This window comes from Chionomys nivalis, chromosome X, assembly GCF_950005125.1.
Source record: "Chionomys nivalis chromosome X, mChiNiv1.1, whole genome shotgun sequence".
Classification (NCBI taxonomy): Eukaryota; Metazoa; Chordata; class Mammalia; order Rodentia; family Cricetidae; genus Chionomys; species Chionomys nivalis.
The window spans coordinates 55,551,856-55,574,762 of NC_080112.1; the positions used below are offsets into that span (position 1 = coordinate 55,551,856).

At 43.0% G+C, this 22,907-nt stretch overlaps 2 protein-coding genes across 2 annotated transcripts; both read left to right on the plus strand.

Moving 5' to 3' along the window:
• Nucleotides 1–4,428: 4,428 nt before the first annotated feature.
• Nucleotides 4,429–5,454, plus strand: LOC130868391 (melanoma-associated antigen B4-like). The gene has a single exon (XM_057760628.1). The coding sequence runs from the start codon at nucleotides 4,429–4,431 to the stop codon at nucleotides 5,452–5,454; it is 1,026 nt and encodes a 341-aa protein (XP_057616611.1).
• Nucleotides 5,455–21,382: 15,928 nt separating this feature from the next.
• Nucleotides 21,383–22,381, plus strand: LOC130868392 (melanoma-associated antigen B3-like). Its single transcript, XM_057760629.1, has one exon. The coding sequence runs from the start codon at nucleotides 21,383–21,385 to the stop codon at nucleotides 22,379–22,381; it is 999 nt and encodes a 332-aa protein (XP_057616612.1).
• Nucleotides 22,382–22,907: the final 526 nt, after the last annotated feature.

Genomic DNA, 22,907 nt, shown 5'->3' on the forward strand with positions numbered 1-22,907 from the left:
ATGGTCCAAAATCAGTGGAAGAAAAGATGCCGGGAACCCCAGAAGCCATACAGTTGAGCCGGCAGACAGTGTTTCTGGTATACCTTATCTCTGCCTTCAGGGTCACTGCAAGCACCCTAACAGGTTTGAAGGGACAGGACCCCAGGTCTGAAAGGTAGAGTTCCTGTTCAGAGCCAAGGACAAGCTGAGAGAGCCTTTGTGGAATGAAAGGAATTTTCTCCTAAGAGAAAGTATGGGCTCAGAACTCTGACCCTGCTGTCAGGCCCAGGAAATTCAAGCCTGGAGAACCATGTGAGAAAGTTTGCCCAGATCATCTCCTCTGAGACTCAGAAAGGTGTGGCTTCCTACGGAGACTGGACCTGAACCTGAGGCATTACTTGGCTCTGGAAAAGAGTGGGACACAGCACTCTGAGATCCAGGACAAAGCTGTCAACCTGTGTAGTAAATCTAGACTTCCTCTTAAAGGACTGAGGCAAGGGAGGGTTACGTGTGTAGCTGGCAGTCATGGGTGCATATGGGGCTGGAGCTCGAGCTTCACTCTCCCTAGGTGAGACTTGCTAGACAGAAGTTGTGCCCTTCATTACTCCACCCCTGCTCCGGGGTGGGGGTGTTGTGGAATTGCTGGAAAGCAGAGAAGTGTATGTGAGAGCTGGGAATTAAGCTATAAACAGAAGAAGACGTGCATGCAACCTGGGGCAGGACATGTAAAATCGGGGAGAGGAGGAGGAGGGTTCAGGTAGTATATGGCAGAGATGGAAGCAAGGCGAGGTGGTTGGGGCATGAAAGTGGATCTTCAGAGGCTCAGGCTTTAAGCTCTGCTTGACATAGCCCAAGAAAAGTGTAGGCAGTGGGAAGGATTAGTGTCTTAGGGAAGTACAGTAAGGAAACCAGACTCTCCTCTAAATTTCCTCCACAGCAGTCTGGTTCTATAGTAACCCATCGCTGCTGTCACTCTTCAGAGCCCGCCCCTGGCCGGATATGGTTTACCCTCACTTCCTGTGAGGAGGGGAGGAGCTGGGTCTTAGTGCCTCTGCCACGGAAGCCGCCTCTGCTGCTCAGGCCCGGCTGCTGGCGACTTTTCACAGAGGTCTGCAGTCAAGGTAGGGACCCTGAATGTGTACCAAGGGGGAATATGTCTGGAATAATCACAGGATCTGTGCTAGCTCTCACTCAGGCTTGCCCTGGGAAAATATGTGGCGTCTTGTAGCTTTCTGTGTTTCTGAGAGGAAACGGGGACCCCCGGTCTTAGAAGGTAACTCTGATTCTGAAAATGGTGGCTTCGTAGGTCACAATTAAATCCAGTCCTTGACTTCTAAATGGTAATCAAGAACCTTGAACTGAATTTACGTCCAGTGTGAGCTGTCCTGTCCCTGGGCTCTAATGTTCTTTGTGGCAGAGTACACAGCAAAGGATCCCCAGCATAATCGGTAGTTAATGTTCAGTGGAATGAAGAACCAACTCCTGCGAGCTCTGGACTTATTCTCTTTTTTTGTCCTTAGAGACAGGGCTTCTCTGTAGCTTTGGAGCCTGTTCTAGAACTAGCTCTTGTAGACTAAGCTTGCATCGAACTCACAAAGATCTTCCTGCCCCAGCCTCCCAAGTGCTGTATTAAAGGCTTGGGACACCACTGCCTGGCTCTGTAATTATTCTTAAATTTTTGTGATAGCACTTAAAACCCATATCTGGGAAAAACACGTGAAAAGCACGGGCTTGCTCCTGCCCAGCACGGGCTGGTAGGAGGTCTCAGGGTGCCAAAAGAAAGAGATACTTAGAGGTTTAAGATAGCCACGCCCATCTCGGGGTGGTGAGGAAGAGCCACCTGTGGAAGATACCCAGAGGCTTTGGATAGCCACTCCCATCCTGTGGGAGTCAGAAGAAAGCCTAACTTCTGGAAGCCACTCCCATCCCGTGGGTATCAGAGGAAAGCCTATCTCTGTAGCCACTCCCATCCGGAGTCAGAATCAGTCCTAACTCTGGTAGCCGCTCATATTCCTTGGAATCAGAGACAAGCCTAACTGTGGTAGCCACTCCCATCTCGTGGAGTCAGAGTCAATCCTAACTCTGGTAGCTGCTCCTATTCCTTGGAATCAGAGACAAGCCTAACTGTGGTAGCCACTCCTATCCCGTGGAGTCAGAGTCAATCCTAACTCTGGTAGCTGCTCATATTCCTTGGAATCAGAGACAAGCCTAATTGTGGTAGCCACTCCCATCTTGTAAAGTCAGAATCAATCCTAACTAGGGTAGGCAAACCCATTCCCTGCGAGTCAGAGGAATCCTAATATTGGCAGCCATGCCCAATGTATGGGGGTCCTAAGGAACAATATACCCGAGATAACTGGAGACTTTCTTTCTTTTATTCTTTCTTTCTTTTTTGAGATAGTTTTTCTCTGTAGCTTTGGAGCCTCTCCTGGAACTACTCACTCTGCTGTCCAAGCCGGTCTGGAACACACAGAGAACCACCTGCCTTTTCCTCCAGACAGCTGGGAGGGACTAAAGGGGTAAGCAGCCACCACCCAGATCTCTGGTCGTTTTTTTGTTTTTGGTTTTGTTGTTTGTTTGTTTGTTTGTTTTTTCGAGACAAGGTTTCTCTGGTTAGCAGTCCTAGCTGTCCTGGAACTAGCTGTTGTAGAGCAGACTGACCTCGAATTCACAGAGATGCACCTCACTTTTATATTCTCCCAAACTATTTTTAAGAATCAGAAGTGGAGCCCAGCAGTGATGGCACAAATCTCAGCATTTGGGAGGCAGAGTCAGGCAGATCTCTGTGAGTTCAAAGCCAACCTGGTTCTCCAAAGCATGTTCTCGGTTCCAGGACTACTAGGGCTATTACACAGAGAAACCCTGTCTTTAAACAAAAAAAGGAAAAAATCAGGAAAGGAAGGATTGACAGCACAGCTGGTGTATAGTGTTTCCTTAGCATTCATGAATCCCTAGGTAAAGTGGCAAAGACATCAAAAGCAGACGTTATTAAATTTAAATAAATAACATGGAAGAGTTAAAGCCTCCTGCCAATACTCTCCTGTATCGTTAGGAAGAAGTAAGAGGATAATGGAAAATTGACCAGGATGAGCAGAAAAGGAAGAGAAGAAATACAGCAGTGGTTGAGGGAAGCGGGGAAGACTATGATACGAGGTGTGCATGCCAGGAACTTTACAGCAGTTTCCATAACTTCACCAAATGAGTGCAGACAAAGAAACAGGGTCAGCTTCAAAGGTCTGGGGAGGATACTAACATCATGGTTGAATGAAAACTGAAAGCGAACACGTAGCACAGGAATATTTAAAATGTCCTGAATTTGGAGCTGATAGTGTGACAGCCCTCTGTGCTCCTCTGAGTCTGTTCTCTGAGAAGGGACAGCCTTGGTCTCCTATAGGTCCACTTTAGCCTTGGTCTCCAGTGTCTAACATCAGTGAAGATATATGGAGGTGAGGGAATCACTTCCAAAATAACGGGGCCACTGCAAGTCAGGCTCTATAGTGTGACTTGGACATGTACACCTGTCGTAACTAGCCACAGGCTCTGTTCCCAGGGCGTTGTCAGCACAAGAGGGCAAAGGTTAGCCTTGTGAGTTTCAGCATCCCCATCACATCTTGTGTGTGGGTAATCTGTATTTTCTTAGTGCGTGTGTATATTTGTGTGTCCCAGTGTGAATGTGTGCTTGTTGAAACCAGAGGCCTAAGTAAGGTTCCTTAGGAGGTATCCGTCTTGTGTTTAAGATGTGCTCCTTTTATATCCTGCATCTGGAAAAAGACTGGCTTTGCTGGTTCCAGAGCTCCGGGCATCCTTCTGTATCCATCCCAGCACTGAGATTGCAAATGCAATCCACCATTCTTTGCTTTGCTTTTACACATGGAGTCTAGGTTTCAAGCTCAGGTTTCCAAGCAAGCTCATTATGGATTGTGCTACCATCCCGGCCCTTTCAGTGTTTCTTGTTTTCAACACAAAGGTAAATTTCTTTGTCTGATACTGTAGGGCCCAGTGAATAGGAAGGTGGTGTTGCTATGTTTAACATGGAGCCTAGGAAATAACTGGAAGTAGGGTTGAAGGCACCAAAGAACCTTTGATGGACAATTACAGAATTCTCAGCACTCTAAGCAGTTATTTCAGTAGAGTGAGTCCTCCTGAGCTCTTCTCTAGGCTCATGGGCATCTTCTCTATGGCAAGGAGAGTGGAACAGTTCTGGATTTGAATAGAAATAAGAGTACTCAGACACCCCTCTAAGTCTGAATTCATGGGAGCTGGTCAGGAAATCAAAAGCCCAGTGTATTCTCACAGCAATGTTTTACTCAAAATATGGGAAAGGAAATGTCAGGGAAATCCAAGGTGTTTGAAATCTGCCAAAAAGGGCTTGTAGTATGTTATTTTTCTGATCTAGATAATAAGATCATCTGCTCAAAGTACTGCTTTCTCTTACTGACTACAGCCATCATGCCCAGAGGAAAGAAGAGTAAGGCCCGTGCTCGAGAGAAACGTCACCAGACCCAAGATGAGGCCCACGGGCTAAATGATGCTCTATCAAAGGCATCAGAAAAAGGAGAGTCAATTGCCTGCTCTGATCAAGCTTCAGAAGATGCTCAACCAAGCACTTTTACTGCTGGCTTCCCTCAGGGTAAGGCACTCTCCACCACTGCTAGTGAAAGCATGGCCCAGAAAATGTCTGATAAAGGTGCAAAGGGCCAAGAAGAGCAAAATGGGTCTTCTCTTAGGGCCCCACTCTTCAGTAGAAGCACAAAGATGGATCTTCTATCAAGGAAGACAGGAATGCTAGTGGAGTACATGCTTTGCAAATACAAAGTGCAGCAGCCCATGAAGAGGGGAGAGATGCTCAAAGTTATCAACAAAAGGTTCAAGGAACACTTCCCTGAGATCCTCAAGAAAGCCTCCTATCGTCTGGATATGGTCTTTGGCATTGAGCTGAAAGAAGTCCAGCCCAATGGTCAGTCCTACATGCTTGTGAGCAAGCTAGATTTCAAAGATGATGGAAGTACAAGCAATGAGCTGGGTGTTCCCAACAGGGGCATTCTGATCCCTCTCCTAAGTGTGATCTACCTAAATGGCTACTGTGCCCCGGAGGAGGAGGTCTGGCATTTCCTGAACATGCTAGGAGTCTATGATGGGGTCCCACATCTCATCTTTGGAGATGTCAGGAAGCTCATCACTGAAGATCTGGTACAGGAAAAGTACCTGGTATACCGTCAGGTTCCTAACAGTGATCTTCCATCCTATCAGTTCCTGTGGGGCCCAAGAGCCTATGCTGAAACCAGCAAGATGAAAGTGATGGACTTTTTAGCCAAGATCAGTGAAACCACTCGTGAGGATTACTCATCTCGTTATGAGCAGGCTTTGATTGAAGAGGAAGAGAAAGCCCAAGCTGCCGCTGCAGCCAAGTCTGGCACTAAAAGCAAGGCCAAGGGACGTACTAAGACCAAGTTAAGTCGTCCTACTCACAAGTGAGGTGTAAGGTAGCCTCTGCTTTATGATTGAAAAGGTCTGTTCATCTTTTTGCAAATAAGTTGTTGATAATCTTTTGGGGGATTTAGCAAAGTTTTAACTTGGGGTTAGAATGTATACAGATAATTTTTGTAGCCCGTTCCTTCACTGCTGTTTGTCAAGTTGAATGTTCACATTTAGAAATACAAATTGGAATTTTGCATATAGCTTTGGTGGTGCTATGTCAAAGTAACATGGCATTAATAGAGGAAGAATCTTGGAGATAGCAAAATCGGGAGTAAAATATTTGAAAATGGACAAGAGTGAAAGTTGAACATTTGTGGTTTACTGTTTGTTTTTTCAAGCTTAAGAGATGTACACTTGCATTTGTTTTTTTTTATATTAAAGAATGCCTGTGAAATTTAATCACAGTGAATCAGAACTCTTTTTTTTAAAGGTGGATGCTCTCCCTAAACAGTAGTTAAGCATCCAGTCTTGGGGAGTCTTCAGACTTTCTACTGAGGATGTTTATTGAAAATAAGTCTAGCATCTTCCCATGCAGTGGACGAATCTAGAAGGTCTCATTGTGCATGAGAATGCAAGGTAATCTCTTCCCAATGAAGAAAAAAGCAAGTTTTTTTGTGGCATTAGACAGAAAACATTTTAAGGTGTTTTCATTTAAAAAAAATTTCTGACTGTTAATTTTATTGCAATTTCAAATGTTGTATACTCTGTGGCATCTAAATTTAGACATTAATTTAGAAAAGTAATCCCAGTGGGTGGGCAGCAATGATTCAAATCAAAATGCTCCTATTATGATCCCTATGTATTTTGTCCCTTTCACAACGGAGTTTTTATTAGTTGAAGAGCAGAGTATACAGGCATTTCAATTCTGAAAACATGTACCTAAACTCTGAAGTCATACACTGTGTTCACATACCCTAAAGAGCCATGTGTTGTTTCTCTTTGAACTTACTCCAGTGATGTTCCAGCCTACAACTTGGCAAATTTTCCCTACGACCTCACATAACAATCAAATCTCATAATCCTTCATTCCACTGATTCACAGTTTTATGCCAAACACTGTATATACTCAAAAGTTCCATAGTTCACAAGTTTTAGGAAAATGGACTGCCATGACAGAAACATTTAAGGTTCTGAGAGGAGTGTTATTTTTTTTTAACTAAACAGTTCTACTAGAAACATGATACCAGATCTAACTGAAAATGTTTCAGAAAGAAATAGACAAGTAAGACTCCAAATTGTGGTTTAATATGCTTTGTTGTAGGATGTAAAGCTAGACTCCTCTACAGAATGTTATGGTGACCCCCAGACAGTCACAACCTCTCCTGATCCAGTATCCTGCTCTTTTCTGGTTATACCAGAAATAAACCAGCTAATGATTTAACCACTTCACAAGTTCTTTACACTTCAAAACTGGGATGAAGTGAGATTCTTTCCCACCTTTAAAAATGTTTCTAGAGCTATTAAAAAACTCATATTTACAAAATAGTTAATAAAACAATGTTCCTCTGAATTGTACAAGAATGGAGGCAGGAACCACTGACAGAAACAATAGATGGTGTTCATGTTAGGGTGCGAGAGAGGCCCCCCAAAGAAGACAAACAGCCCATGTATGCAATAACAAGAGTGCTTTATTAATTTTAACGTTGGGTTGGCATATGGTGACCCCCAGATTATATCTTCTTTTAAGATTATAATCTTTAACATAGTTAGGGGAATTCCCGGGAGGAGGTATTAAATCTGTGACTGATTGGTGGAGGAAAGATTAGTGTGGGGGCTGATTGGTGGGAGATCCTAGTGGCTAGGGACCTTCCAGCAGCAGGGTAGGGAAAGCTATCTTTAGTTATCAGTAAACTGGGGACACCTGCTGAGCCAGCAAAAAGGCTTATGGGGCTTGCTGAGCCTGCAGAAGGGTATCATGGGGTGTCTGCTGAGCTATAAGAATGCTGTGGGGTTTTTTGGTTTTTGTTTGTTTGTTTTTGGACTGTTTAGCTCTCTCCTGTTTCAGTGAACTGGTACTAAGGCTTAGGTTTTTTTTACTAGGAGAACCTGATCTGCACCCCTCCCCAGCTCTTTTATTTTCCCCTTGAGAGTGGGTCATCTCAATTCCTAGAGATGCATTGTTTCCATCTGCAGGCTTGTATTGCTGTCTTAGAACCGTCATCTGGACTGTGGAGAGAATGGGATGATCACCAGGTCTCCAGGCTGGAATCCGTGGGGTACAGGAGGCAGTGTCTTCTCACAGACTGTATGCTGCTGAGGCCAGAGTTGTTTCTGCAACGGACTTAGAACTTGTATGGAGGAAAGCAATCTTTGGTCATCAAATTCAGCCAGTAATTCTGTCCTAAGATTAGGGAGAATGGGGGTGACCTGACATACATGATCTCAAATGGGGTCAGGTCTAAGGTATAAGGAGAATTGCGATCCCTGTAGAGAGCAAAGGGGAGGAGAGACACATAGTCACCACCAGTCTCAGGGGTTAATTTGGTTAAGGTCCCCTTTAGGGTTTGGTTTATCCCACTTACCTGTCCTGAATATGGGGAACGATGAGCACAATGAAGTTTTTTGATTGGTCCCCATAGCCTTAACTAGTCTTTATGTTACCTGAGAGATAAATGCAGGTCTGTTATCTGAGCCCAAGAGCATAGGTAGACCAAACCTTGGGATAATCTTTTCTAGTAGCTTCTTGACCACCCTGGCGACAGTCTCATGCTTAGTTGGGAAAGTCTCAGTCTATCCTGAAAAGGTATCTATAAAAACTAGCAAATATTTATAGCTATACAGGTCTGGCTTTACCACTGTGAAGTATGACTCCTTTTTTTTTTTTTTTTTTTTTTTTTTTTGACGAGATGGCAGGTCAAAGACCCTAAGATGTATTCTCTTTTTTTTTTTTTTTTTTTTTTTTTCGAGACAGGGTTTCACTTGTAGCTTTGGAGCCTGTCCTTGAGCTAGCTCTTGTAGACCAGGCTGGCCTCGAACTCACAGAGATCCGCCTGCCTCTGCCTCCCGAGTCCTGGAATTAAAGGTGTGCATCACCACTGCCCAGCCAGATGTGCTCTTTGTAAGAGGTCCTGCATTTTTCTTTCTCCCAAGTGAGTGCTTTGGTGTATTTGTCGGACTAGTTGAGTGACAAAGTCTGATGGGAGGATGATTCGTTCATCCAGGGTCCTGAACCATCCTTCCTCCTTTTAAGTGCTTGTACATGAGTGGATTTTTTCAAGCACTTGGTCAGTGTCAGCTAAAAATTTTGGCAATGTAGGTGTGATCATCTTTGGTGTGGCCCCAGGATGGCTGCTGTCTGGAGTGCAGCCTGCTTTGTTGCCTTGTCTGCACAGCTGCTTCCCCTAGAGATTGGATCCTCTCGTTTTTGGCGCTCAGGACAGTGTATGACAGCTATCTCTTGGTGCAGCCATATGGCCTGTAAGAGGTCTAAACTCTACTCGTTATTTTTTAATAACCATTTTTTTTCGGTCCATATGACTTCTTTCTCAGTTGTAACCACTGCCCCCAGATACCATCTTTGATGAAGCTACTGCCATCTGTATACCATGTTACCTCAGCCCTTAACAAAGGGACATCCTTGAGGTCTGACCTGATCCTGTGGAGATAGCTTAGAATGTCTAGACAATTGTTGAGAGGCTGGGAGCAGAGTGGCAGTGTTTAGAGGCACTGTTCTGGGTGTATTGGATCCTGGGTGGGTTCAAGAGCAAAGCCTGATAATAATAATAAGAGTCAGTTGAGAGTTAGTGAGCCATCTATTAGGAGGATGTTTAAGTACCCCCTCGATAGCATGGGTGGTGGTCATTCTTAAGAGTTTGCCCCAAAGTTAGCTTGTGTGAGTCTTTAACTAGTAAAGCTGTTGCTACAATTATTTGGTGGCAAGGAGGCCTTTTTCATGGACCCAGGGTTTGCATCAATACCCCTTTCGCCATTTCCTTCTTCTTCTCCATATACATGTGGAAGGGTTTGGTGACATCTGGTAGTGCCAAAGCAGGCATGTTTAGTAGAACCACCTTAATTTTATTGATGGCCTTTTTTATCTGTGGGGTTCAATGGAGGGGAGTCTTCCCTCTCCTTGTGGCCTCATACGGAGGCCAAGCTAGTTTAGCAAATCCAGGAATCCAGAGCCTACAGAACCCAGCAGACTTTAGGAATTTTCTCACATTGTGACAGTTGTTGGGTTGGAAGATCTTCAGGATGATCTCTTTCCTTTCTTTTAACAACCACCTTTTGCCCCCCTTGAGTATGTACACCAGGTAAGTTCCACAGTCTGGCTGAATTGAGCCATTTTGCTGATACACGATACCCTAAGTCTCCCAAAGTTCTAAGCAGCCCCTTAGTGGCAGCTTGGCAGGTGTTTAAGGCATCAGCTGCTATAGGCGGTCATTCACATAAATAGGCCAAATGGCAAGGGACCAAGATACCCAGGTCTCTGAGGCACTTAATATGGGGAGTGATCCCCTGCTTGGCCTCTCTGGGCATTGGGTATGTTTGACATGCATTGGTGTTGCACTTGCCTTTAGCTGTTTCTGCCCATACTTGGGAATTTTTTTTTTTTTTTTGAGCCAATTTTGGAGCAGATCTCTATGTGTGTCTGATTTGGGGGTCCTGTAAACAAAATGGATGTGGGCCCCATTATAGCAAATAAGTCTCTTTTAAACATAAAAGAGTGGGTTACTCGACCTTATTTTAATGTCCACTGATCTTTGAATAGTCCATGAGTACCAGTTCATCCCCGTGGCCCCTTGCACCCAAGATTGTTTTGGTGACATTTTGCCTAGGGGTTGTTTTAGAATGGAGTGTTGTTTTCCTGCATCCACCAGAAAATCAATGGGTTTCCCCTCCACCTTTAGGATCACCTAAGGCTCGAGGAGAGGCTCTGAGCCCTGTCCCCTTTAGTTACTTTTTGTTGTTGTTTTAGTACCTTTACTTTTGAGTCCTGTCATTTAGGGCATTTAGTTTTTTTAAATGACCCAACTTCCTACAGAAGGCACATTGGCCTTTCTGCGGACTAGGCCTATTGTGCAGTCCCTGCTTTAGGCCTTTCCCTTTACATGGTGAATCTCCAAATGCCAGTCCTGTTTTCTGACATCTGGACTGCTTTACACAGCCAGAATGACTTTGCTGAGCCCCCATGTCTGTCTTTTTAAAGCTTTGATGAGCCCTGGTCTGTCTGTTTCGGGGGGGGTCTCCCTATTATTGAATACTTTTTCAGCAACTGCAATGAGTTTAGCCAACCTCTTACCTTTAAAACCTTTTTGTCCCTGTAACTTACGGCAGATATCTGGTGCTGATTGGTTGGCAAAAGCCATGTTGACTATAGACCAATTTTTTGGTGCTTCCAGATCTAAGGGTGTATAGATTTTATAAGCTTCTATCAGCCTCTCTAGGAATGTTCCTGGTGTTAATTTAGGCATCTGGAGTACCTCACTTTGGATAAATTTATGGGCCACCTCGTGGCAGCCCATAGACCCTCCATTAGAGTCTGGCAGTAGACTTTCAGAATCTCCCTACCTTATGCTGTGTTGAAATCCCAGTTGGGTCATGTCACAGGAACCCCAACATTTATGAAATCTGCATTGGTGGCCAGTCTTCCGTCTGGGCCTGGAACCAATTTCCAAGCCTCTGTTCTGATCTTTCCTCAGTAGTGAAGAGGACCTGGAGCAGTTGGAAACAATCATCTTCTGTGGTCTGCTGAGTGAAAAGGACAAAATCCAACAGGTCAACCATCCTTAAAGGCTTTTTAGAAAACTTAGGATTTTGTAATTTCTAATTATAAAGGTTGTTAGTAGCAAGGGGCCAACGGACTAGCTGCTGCCTGCCCTCAGCATCAGGTTGGCCCACAGGGCACAATAGAAGGGCTATGGAGTCATACCAGGCTGACAGCTCCTCCCTCTGAGAATGCTAATGTGTGTATATGTGGGGTCTCCTCTACCCCTCCCCCTCTGCCCTCCAGGACCTCTTATCCTGGGGCGCCTGGGGGTAATGTAGTGGTATAAAAAAGAACTCCTTTTCCAAGTTGATTGGAGAAGGAAAGACAGGGTATAGGGGTGCAGTAGGCAATCATCTCTCCCCCTCTCTCCTTTAAAGAGTATGACCCCATTCCCAACACAAACATTTTAGAGTGAATCATTAGCTTTGTTTTTTAATGAAGAAAATAATCAAAATTAGCATAACATGATCAAATCTCATACCTCCTCTGACCTTCTACAACTTACCATACTCCTCAGCTTTTTTTTTTTTAAATCTGAGCTCCTCTGATTTGCCAGACATTTTTATTTTAGACCTTTTTTTTTCTTTTCTGTTTAATCTCCTGAATTTTTTTTTAGACAACATGAAAACTTTTTTCAAAGTCCTTCTTGTGGTTTCCTTTAGTAGTCTGGAATATTGTATGCCTATAACACTTTAAACAAGAACAGAAACATACATATATCAAAGCTGAAATAACTCTAAATTTGAATCATCACATAAAAACCTGTAGCAGTTTTTCTTCTTACCCTAACCAATGATAATTTGTAACCAACCCCTCTAAATGATGACAATATTTATAACCCATTGGATCTGAATGAAGAAAAAACGCACTTTTTTGTGGAAACAAAAGCATAAATTTTCCTAGGCAGTGTCATAAAGGAAAGGGTTAAAGGGAAGTAACTGGCAGCAAGGACCTTGGTCCATGGTGAAGAATTTTGCTCAGGAAGAAAAGGACTGGGAAGTATAGCAGCTATGCACCAGGGCAGGTTGCAGGAACAGAATGCCTGTGTGGTAGTCAGTACCCTGCAAAAACAACAATGACAACAAAACAGATTGTCAGCCTCCTCATTGGTGCCACCACAATGATCAACTGCAGGTTCTCTGTCAGGTACCCCAAATCCTGCTATGTCCTTATCAAACACACCTCCAACCCCTCCAGACAATGAGCCCCAAGTCAGCAGCTTGGGTTTGAAAGTCCTTGGAATGGTCCAAAACAAAACTCAAGGGAGGAAGGTGAGTTTGACTGACCCAGTCCTAAGAGAAGTAATGAGGTAATATTACAGACAGGAAGATTAAACAACACATTTTCCTAACTTCTTGGCATCCTTGATGGTACAGTACCATTAGATAGTCAATAGTGGCCCTGTTATGTATTATAGCCTGTCAATGTACTTTTTTTTTCTTTAATAAACTAATAGCGCTGGACATATAGTTTAAACCTTTAGTTATTTTAAAGGCCATCTAGCTAAGCTGCCATCACTGTATGCAGCCGTAATGAGGAGGCTTATTACAGAGAACATGATGGCCAAAACCTTAGGATTTGAGAGGAGGACAATATAATCATCACAGCCTCCAGTCAGGGACTCTCTCTGTCTCTGACACCGTTGTCTTATTGGACTTTTCTCTTCCTGAACTGTCAAGAAAATAATAAACTGTTTGCTTAAATATCAACGGTTATTGTGAGACAAGTTAGCAGGAATATGATTATAATACGGTTCATGTATAAAAACATCCTTCAGGCAAAGGAATATAGCCTGTCCTGTTAAGGATGACCTCAGTGTGGGAGCAAATGATTTGTCCCTTGGCTATGTGTAAGAATTTCTAGGTTTTATATTTTAGTACATGTGTCATTTGTATGTATGTACAAATAATTCAGGGAGTATGGCATTCTATTGCATCTACTTCTTCATTATAAGAAATTCTCCCCCAATTGTAAGAATCTTTATAACTGGTAGGCTTAGGAGTGCCTGTTGAAAGATTAAATATGGTTAGGCTAGCAATATCCTGGATGGATTTACAAACAGGAATAAGACAAGTGCCTAAAATACTTGCAGCATTTAAAACCTCTTAAAGAAAAGTCAGTAGTATTTGAAATATGAGCTAATTTAACCAGGTGTTAGAATATAAATGCTGTCCTAACATGGGGGATTTTCTCTTTGTTTCTTTGTTTCTCTCTCTCTTTCTTTTCTCTCTGTTTTCTCTCATTCTCTCTTTCTATTTTTTTTTTTTGTCCTAGAATTGGGCAATGAAGACAGAGATGTAGTAGAAAGCAGATCCAGGTTTGATAGTACTAAGGCATTTTTTTTTTGTTGTTGTTTTATCTGGAAATTGTGGAGTTGGGTGAGTTTACCTTTAAAGGATCCTCCAAATGAGTGATAGTCCACAGGTCAGGAGAGTCTGTTGCCCACTTGTGCTGGGGATGATGAATCCAGGGAGTGACCCCAGCATCCTTAATAGTGGTGGGTATAGTGAGAACCCTGGGATGTGGTTTCTTCCAATGATAATCAAGTGTTTTTGGATGATGTCTTCTAATCCAGACAGCATCACTCACCTGCTAAGGGTGGGAAGTTAGGTCAGTCTCTTGACTGGGTCCTTCTCACAGTTTTCTGGACATGCTGAAGAACCTGTTGCAGGACCTAAAGCAAATAGTTAGAAATTTCATCTGAGTGTACATCTCATAGTCTAGGTAGGAGAGGAGGAGGTCTGCTGAAAAGAATTAGAAAAGAGAAAATCCCCTCTCTATAAGGGTACAAATCAGGCCATAAGAGGACAAAGGTAAGAACGCTCACCCAACCTTCACTGAACTATATCGTTAGTTTGGTTAGGGTTTCCTTCAGGCTTGGGTCATCCTTTCTATTTGCCCAGAGCACTGAGGTCTATAGGTAAAGTATACTATGTTATTTCTAAGACTGTAGCCAGTAATTGAGAAATTCAAGTTATGAAAGCTGGGCCTTTCTTGGACCACATTACCAATGGCATGCTAAATTGGGGGACTAATTCCTTTAATGGCTTCTTTATAGTAACCTGTGCTATTTCTAGTCTGATAAGAGAAACCTTGAGAAGGTATCTGCAAATATAAGGACGTACTTATACCCATTTTGGCCTGGTTTTACTTCAGTAAAGCCCACCTCCCAGTATTCTCCAGGTATTTTGCCTCAAGTTCTGACTCTCATGTGTACCTTGGATTGTGGCCGAGTGGTTGTTTGGATACAACTTGTATACCACCTGACAATATCCCGTACTGTCTTTTATAAATGCGATATGTAAAACTTGTTTCTTAATAGTTCTGTTGAATTAGGGTTGTGGTAGTAGTCAACTGAGGTACTATTGGGGGCTTGATGTCTTGCCAGTCCATGTGGATTTATTTCTGTCTGTGCCCCAGCAATCTTCTTTTGTAATCTAGCCAAATGTGGGGTAGATTCTAGCTGGAGTGAGGATGGCTCAGATAGTAAGTGGTGTTCTTCCATAACTGAAAAGTAGCCTGGACCCTAGTAGGGAGTTTGTAGTTTAATTCTGTCATTCTTCCTTAAAGAAGCCATGCTTTTTTTTTTTTCTGCTAACACTGGGTCAGGAAGACTTCTCTTAAAGAAGTTGTTCCTCTGCTTGCCACCAGCAAACAGAATCTATCTGAAAAAATGCAGCTACCAAGAAGCTGTGCTTGGTTCCTGTTCTTGTAGGTCTAGAAGTCCTCTTTTGTAAAAAGCTTTTTCAGGTCTTATGTGAATCAGTGTCCCAGACGGTGGGTGCCATTCTATAAATAAAGACTGTTCATTTCCTGTCCTCCCAGACTCGAATAATCACACAAAATTCTATTAATTACAATACTGTTTGGTCAATCACGATCATATATTTCTAGCTAGCTCTACATCTTAAATTAAGCCATTTCTATCAATCTATGTATCGCCACGAGGCTGTGGCCTATCAGTAAGGTTACTAAGGTTCCAGCATGTCCTTCTCCTTAGGCAGCTACACGGCATCTCTTTGACTCCGACTGCTCTCTATATCTCTGTTTATTTTTCCCACTTGGCTTTACTCTACTAAGCCATTGGCCAAAACATCTTAATAACCAATAGTAATAAAACGTATCGTAGCATACAGAGGGGAATGCCACATTACCAACACCTCAGAATATGAAGAATGTTACAGAGAGACCTACTCCACATACATTCCCTGACAAGATATTCCTGGCAAAATTGCCAGTCCTAGCAATATTGCTTCACATACTCCTTTAAGATTCTGAGTAATCTAAAGGTACTATGGGAGCATTGTGATGTCAAGCAAGAAAGAATTTTCAGGCTTTGATAGAAGTAAGGTGATAAACCAACATAAGAATGATAGAAGATCCAAGCACAACAAAAGTGTATGTGTGGGGGAGAAGCAACATTATTAACCTAAAGACAAACAAGGCAGAAAAAGTAACTTTATAATGTCTCACTTCTTTATCCATGGGAGGGCACTACCAAGACATGGGTTGAACTTAGCCTTTTATGGAGTGGGAAATGACTTTAAAGATAAGATTTTTTGACTAGATTAAGTGTGGCTCTGCTTAAAAGAGGGAGAAAGCTCACCGCCTAAAAAGTATCAACATAGTGATACCAAGTATAACTTACGGAGTTACACAAGTAAAATAGTCTCATAGAACTTGGGTCCTTTCCTCAGACCTGAAAGACTTTTGTTGTGCTGAAATAACTGACAAGAAGTGTTATTGCTTCCTCCTAGTGGGACTCATGGAGGCACAGGCCTCACATAGTGAATAATTTTTTTTCAAAAGGAAAGGTACCTCCTTTTCTTCCAGAAGGCAAGTCAGAGAACTTGGGTAGGGACAGAGCTGACAATATGCTTTTTAATAGAGAGGACAGGAAAGTGTCTCACCCTGCCCTTCATTAACACACTGAGAAGGTTTCAAAGTAGGCCTCTCAGATGGGGATCCATCTATCTTTCTTATGTTGTCTTTCTTGTTTTTAGCCTGTTTGTTTGTTTATTAGCCATGGCTGTCCTGGAACTCACTCTTTAGACCATGCTGGCCTCAAACTCAAAAATCCACCTGCCTCTGCCTCCAGAGTGCTGGGATTAAAGTTTTAATCCTGGCTAGGTTAAGTTTTAAGTATGTGTGTAAGGGAAATCTTTTGGTTGGCATCTGCAGCCATGAGACAGAACAAGGGAGAGATTCAATATATGCTTGTCAGTATATCAAATGTTTTCCATTCCTTGTACTTGTTCTGTGGCTACTAGAAGATAGGGTTTACCAAAACTGTTGTACAGATTTGAAACATGCAGCTCAGAGAATGTATGAACTTGAACAGTTAGTAAGTGACAGTATCCTCCACAGTATAGGATAATGAAAACCCACAGTATTTCACCCCTCCCAACCTGAAATTTGCTTCCTGCTTCTGAATTTCTTCTTGTCGCTGTTATAGTAAATGCTATAGGTTATCATGGAAGTATAAGGCTCAAGTGTAGGGCCGTGTTCTACAGCAAAACAGATAAACAGTCTGTATTCAAACTACTGGACATAATATCCAGTGAAAGCAATAAGATCACCAAAATAAATGGGTGAGATTTTTTTTCTACGTGCTCATTTCACTTTAGAAAAAAACATCATACACTACCAGACCAGGCTGACTTCAAAGTCTGTGAAATTCTCTTACCTCTCCTTCCTTAGTGCAATGATTAAAAACATGAAACAGAAGTACCTGGTCACTGTGAAGTATGAATAAAAATAAATAATATATTTAAGGGTTATAGGATTGCATAGACAGGTGGTGTCTGAAGGCTTCAAAAAAAAATCATGTCATTTGCAGGAAGGTATATGGCACTGGAGATCCTGATTTCAAGTACCACAATCTTTTCCAAAAATCAAATAACTTCATTATTTCATATGAAAAAATATATACTTAAAAAATTCTTAAAGGTAAGAGAAAGACTAATTGGGGAAAAGAGGATAATAGGAATAGTGGCTAATACCTGGAAATGGGGTTCATAAGTATTAACATATAACATGTGTGACAATGCCATGAGACCTTTTTACAGTTAACTGGATGCTAAGAATACAAATAAATGAATGAAGCAAAAATAAAGCCTAGTAGGTGTGGTAAAACACACGTGTAATCCTAGTACTGGAAAGAAAGAGGCAGGAGGATAAAGAATTTAGGGTCAGTGAGTTTGAGGCTAGTCTGGGCTACATGAGAAATTGTCTTTTTTTTATTTAATTAAAAATTTCCACCTCCTCCCCTCCTCCCATTTCCCTCCTGCTCCCCCCATTCCCCTTCCCCTCCCTCTCCATTCCAAAGAGCAGTCGGGGTTCCCTGTCCTGTGGGAAGTCCAAGGTCATCCCGGCTCCATCCAGGACTAAGAAGGTGAGCATCCAAACAGACTAGGATCCCACAAAGTCATTACATGCAGTAGGATCAAAACCCAGTGCCATTGTCCTTGGCTTCTCAGTCAGCCCTCCTTGTCAGCCACATTCAGGGATTCCGGTTTGATCACATGCTCCATCATCCAGCTGGCCTTGGTGAGCTCCCATTAGATCAGCCCCACCGTCTCAGTGTGTGGGCACACCCCTCATGGTCCTAACTTCCTTGCTCATGTTCTCCCTCCTTCTGTTCCTCATTTGGACCTTAGGAGCTCAGTCCAGTGTTCCAGTGTGGGTCTCTGTCTCTAGCTTCATCCATCACCAGATGAAGTTTCTATGGTGATATGCAAGATATTCATCAGTATGGCTATAGGATAGGGCCATTTCAGGTTCCCTATCCTCAGCTGGGAACACCTCTAGAGTCAAGTCTCTCGCCGACCCTAAAATGGCTCCCTTTATTAAGATATATACTTCCCTACTCCCATATCCACCCTGCCTCCATCCCAACCGTCCCATTCCCCCAAGCTCTCCCCATCCTCCCCTTCTCACTTTTTTCTCCTCATTTCCCCTTACCTCCACCCCATCCCCACCCCCAAGTTTCCAATTTTTGCCTGGCAATCTTGTCTCCTTCCAATATCAGGAGGATAACTATATGTTTTTCTTTGGATTCTAGCCATAAATAAAGGACATTGAGCCTATAATATAAGAAATTGTATTTTAAAAAAACTGCAAGAGACTGAACCATCACCTACCTGAGAGACCTTCCTTGTGTCCACTAATCCCTTTTCTTTCAAATATGCCCAAAGGTCTCAGGGAGTTTCCATTATACAATACAGTATTATTATTAACAGTATTAATAAAAGCCGCCACATACTCATAAAAGTCTGTGCCTAAAGGAATTGATATAGAATGCATAGATGAAGCACTTAGGAACACTTCCATAAAGGGCTAGATAGATAACACATCAGTTAAGAGCATTTGTTGCTCTGGCAAAGGACCCAGATTTGTTTCCCAGGACCCATATGGAGGTTCATGACTGTGTGTAACTTCCATTCCAGGGTATCCTACACCCTCACCTGACCTCGTTGGGGACCATGCATGCACATGATGCGTATACCTGCAGGAAAACACTCATACACAAGATATAAACTAAATAATTTTTAAATTAAAAATACTAACATAAATAAAACCTTTTTCAAATGAAGACTTAATGAGGGAGGGGGGACACGGGAGTCATAGAATCCACTCTGTTGCATAGCTGTGATGGTGCACGCCTTTAATCCCAGCACTCGGGAGGGAGGCAGAGGCAGGTGGATCTCTGTGAGTTTGAGGCCAGCCTGGTCTACAGAGCTAGTTGCAGGACAGGTTCCAAAGCTACAGAGAAACCCTGTCTCGAAAACACAAACAAACAAAGAATCCACTCTGCTGAGTCAGCACAGTAAGTTTCTGCTGTCCTCCCCAGATCTGTGTTGAAGGTCACAACAAGTAACCTAATAGGATGTTATGAGCCCCAGATTTACAAGAGAGAAGTTCTGATCAAAAACAGTATAGCTGGGGCACCCCGAATACTGATGAGAGAACGTTTCCCCCAAACTAGGGAGGGGCCTTTCAGTCCCTGGTGTCAGACCTAAGAACCTCCAACAGGGGGTGCCTGTGAACGGATATAAGGAGAAGTGCAAATGCACAGGTCCTAACAGCTCACTGAGGGGGGCGTGGTTTGCCTAGGCCCTGTTGCTAGGAGGCATGTGCTTGCACAGGTCCTAACAGCTAACTGAGGGAGGCGTGGTTTGCCTAGGTCCTGTTAACAGACAGAGGGCAGCCAGTTTGTGATTGCTCTGGTCCTATCTGCCGACTGAGGGAGTTGAAAACATCCTTTAGGAGGTCTGTGATTCAGGTCAGTAACACGAGGGATTTATAGTGCTGTCATATGGGGGAGTGGTGTGTTGTGTGTGGGGGGGTGTATCAAAAAAGCAACTCTGTTTTCTATTGGTCTGGGTGTTAGCCCTTTAGTTTATACACATCTAGACTTTTGGTGTAAGAACTAAGAAAGGTGAACGCTATATTTGAAGGTGGAAGCCTTGAGTCCTTATAGGGAGGATTCTTGCTCCACTGAATCCACTCTGTTAAGCCCATGAACAGGAGTTTGGAGTGCTCCTCATTTCTTCCTGGAAGGTAACAACAGCAAATAGCCTAATGGAGTACAATGGTGGGGACCCCAGTTCTGGTAAAGGGAGTTATTGTTGAAAACAAAAGTAAAGCTGAGAGGCCCTTGGGAGGATGAGAGTAGAGGAATTGTTCCCTAAACAAGGCTTCTCACAAATCTTTGCCCCCTGCTTGGATGAGAGGCTTGGGCTATGAGTACCATGTAAGTCTTGCCTACAGTGCCTCCTCTTGGGGAGTTTATGGCTTCCTTTGGAGGCTGAGGGACTTCAGTCTGTGTAGTGAGGTATCTTTGGGTCTACCATTGCACTCGTTAAAAGAGATGTCAAAAGATCCAGCTCCATTTTCAGTCCTGTGGGGACCCAGAGAAAGCTGTTCTCTTTTGTAGTGTATCTGGATTTTCACTCAAAACACCAAGGAAAGAGGAAGATGTTTGTGGCTAGTGAACTTATTATATAGGCGGAAGGAGGGATCCTAGGATACAGAGAAATAATTCAGTAGGCAGAATTCCACGATTGAAGTGTCCATCATTTGTGCCTGGAGAGTCACAGAAAACAGCAAAATTGAATGTAATGGGTAGGCTACTGGTCCTGCGAGGGGAGGCAAAATCAGTTGAGAAACTCTGAGTTAAAGGACACATTCTCCAAAATAGGGAGTCTCAGAGATCCCTGTATCTCCTGTGACACCTGAGAATCTTTTCAGAGGTTGGCTCATTGAGGCTTGAAATTATTATTTCTAATGATGACTGAGGAAGGTTGACTCTTCATTTCGAGTTTACATTACTCATGTGAGAACAGCAAGAATCCCTGACTCTACTTGATATGTTGAGGACCTGGAGAGCATGGATTCTATAATAGTGAGGTCCTTAACACTGGGCAAAGGTGGCAGGATGTAGGTCATTCTCATTTCTCTTACGATGCCAAACCTTGGAAGAATGAAAGGGAAAAAATACCCTAGGAGTCACCTGGATTTAGGACCCTGACTTTGGATGTAAAAGACCCATTCCATCCTCACAATCTATAGCATCCCACTAAATCTGTCCCATATGGGGTTACTCTAGCCCTGTGTGGGCCCAGTAAACCTGTCACACTAAGTTTTGCACAGAAAGCCTCAAAAAGGGTAGTGTCTAACAGAGCAACCAGTGAGACCGTGTCAGCTTTTAGAACTGAGTTAGCTGGAGAAGGTGTTGAGGGTTCAGGTGTTCTTTCATTTCATCTTAGGGGCCCAAGGAAGGGAATGAGGACATTTGGTGAAGTAACCAAAAATTACTGCAGCACAAGGAAGGGGCCCAGGCACGGCTTACAATCTGATCTGATAATGTCATTGGCATTGAAGATCAGAGATCTTCTATCCCCCGAGGAAAGGGGTCCACCAGAATTAAGCCTGCCACCATCACTTGCATTCCCAGTGCACACCAGGCAGTGGTGGCAGACTGCAGTGGAAAGCACACTTTATTTAGTGCCACAGGGTTATCAGAGGATAGGATGATCAGAACAAGTGCCAACTGAGTTCTTAGGATGGTACTTTCACAGAATCCTGCAAAGGTGGTCTCCTTAAAGCCAAGAGTTGTGTCTGTGTCTATGCTGAAGGTGCTGATGCAATCCCATTCTCTCTCTAGGTGACTGCATCACTGGCTTGCTAGCTTATACTCTGAACAAGATCACCATGCCTCGGGATCAGAAGAGTAAGCTCCAAAGCCAAGAAAAATGCCACGAGATTGAAGGTACACCCCAGGAGCTCCAGAGTGCTCAGGCCCCTGCAACAGAGGAGGAAGAATCTCCCTCTCTACCTTCTCCTTATATGAGGATTATTACCCGTACAAAATCAGCTTGTAGGCCACAAATCACTTCCAAGGTGCCGGAGAGAGCTCTTTCTACTACTGAGTTTAACATTGGTTCTCCTACAAGAGCAAATGAAGGAGATAACTACAGAATTAAGAGAAAGCCGCATTCTTCCCAGGCCCCCGCCTCCACTGTGAAGCCCCCACAGAGCTCTCTAAGCAGTCCAGTTCACATGGTGGTGAAGTACATGATGCACATGTATAAAATGAAGAGACCCATTCTGAAAGCAGACATGTTGAAGATGATCACCAAAAAGCACAGGAAGTGCTTCTTGGAGATCCTCAGACAAGCTTCTTTCAACATAGAGGTGGTTTTTGGTGTAGACTTAAAGGAAGTGGCCTCTCCAAAGCATTCATACATCCTTGTTAGCAAAATGAATCTCCCCAACAATGGCACTGTGAGTAAAGGCAGGGGATTTCCCAAGACTGGCCTGCTAATGAATCTCCTAGGTGTGATATCCCTGAGAGGAAACTGTGCCACTGAGGAAAAAATCTGGGAATTCCTGAATAAGATGAAAATATATGACGGAAAGAAGCATTTCATTTTTGGGGAGCCCAGGAAGCTTATCACTCAAGATCTAGTGAAGCTGAAATACCTGGAGTACCGTCAAGTACCCAACAGTCATCCTGCATGCTATGAATTTCTGTGGGGCCCAAGATCTCATGCTGAGACAAGCAAGATGAAAATCCTAGAGTTTTGGGCTAAGATCAACCATACAGTGCCCAGTGCCTTTGAGTCCTGGTATGATGAGGCTTTGAAAGATGAGGAAGAAAAAGCTGGAGCTGCAGTTGTACTTGGTGACACTTTAATCCACAGCAATTAAATGTTCCACAGCTGTGTCAAACAGGTCCTCCCACACCTAGTGAAGTTAAAGTTTTCAGATTTGATTTTGCATTTTAAGAGGGCAGTTTCTGAAAGAGGTGCTGAAGGACTGTTTCTAACTAGAGGAGTGTGATGAGTAGCTTTGCGTTCTTGTTCTGTGTGGGCAACTTAGAAAATTATCTGCATTTTGTTTGATTTCAATTCTTCAAATGTCCTTTTTTACCTATCAATATGATTTATTAAATAAACCGTATTGTTCACACATGTTAATGTGTTAAAAGTAAGAGTTTCATTATAAAAGTAATTGGAGAAGCTTTTATTACCTAATCCATCTACTTCAAGATAACATAGAATTGGAATAAGCATTTCTTTAAATTTAACTTAAAATAATTCAGTGTAAGAAATAGAGAAATAAAAAATGGTAATGTGTAATGTGCTTAATATTTGCATTAAAACTTTTTTCTGTATTTAATAAAATTAGAAGAGTTAAATAAATGTTTCTGCTTCAACTACCTGGGAAGAGATTG

Bases quoted from the DNA above. Each gene is read 5' to 3' on its own strand.
- LOC130868391 (XM_057760628.1), top strand. From the start codon at position 4,429: ATGCCCAGAGGAAAGAAGAGTAAGGCCCGTGCTCGAGAGAAACGTCAC.
- LOC130868392 (XM_057760629.1), top strand. From the start codon at position 21,383: ATGCCTCGGGATCAGAAGAGTAAGCTCCAAAGCCAAGAAAAATGCCAC.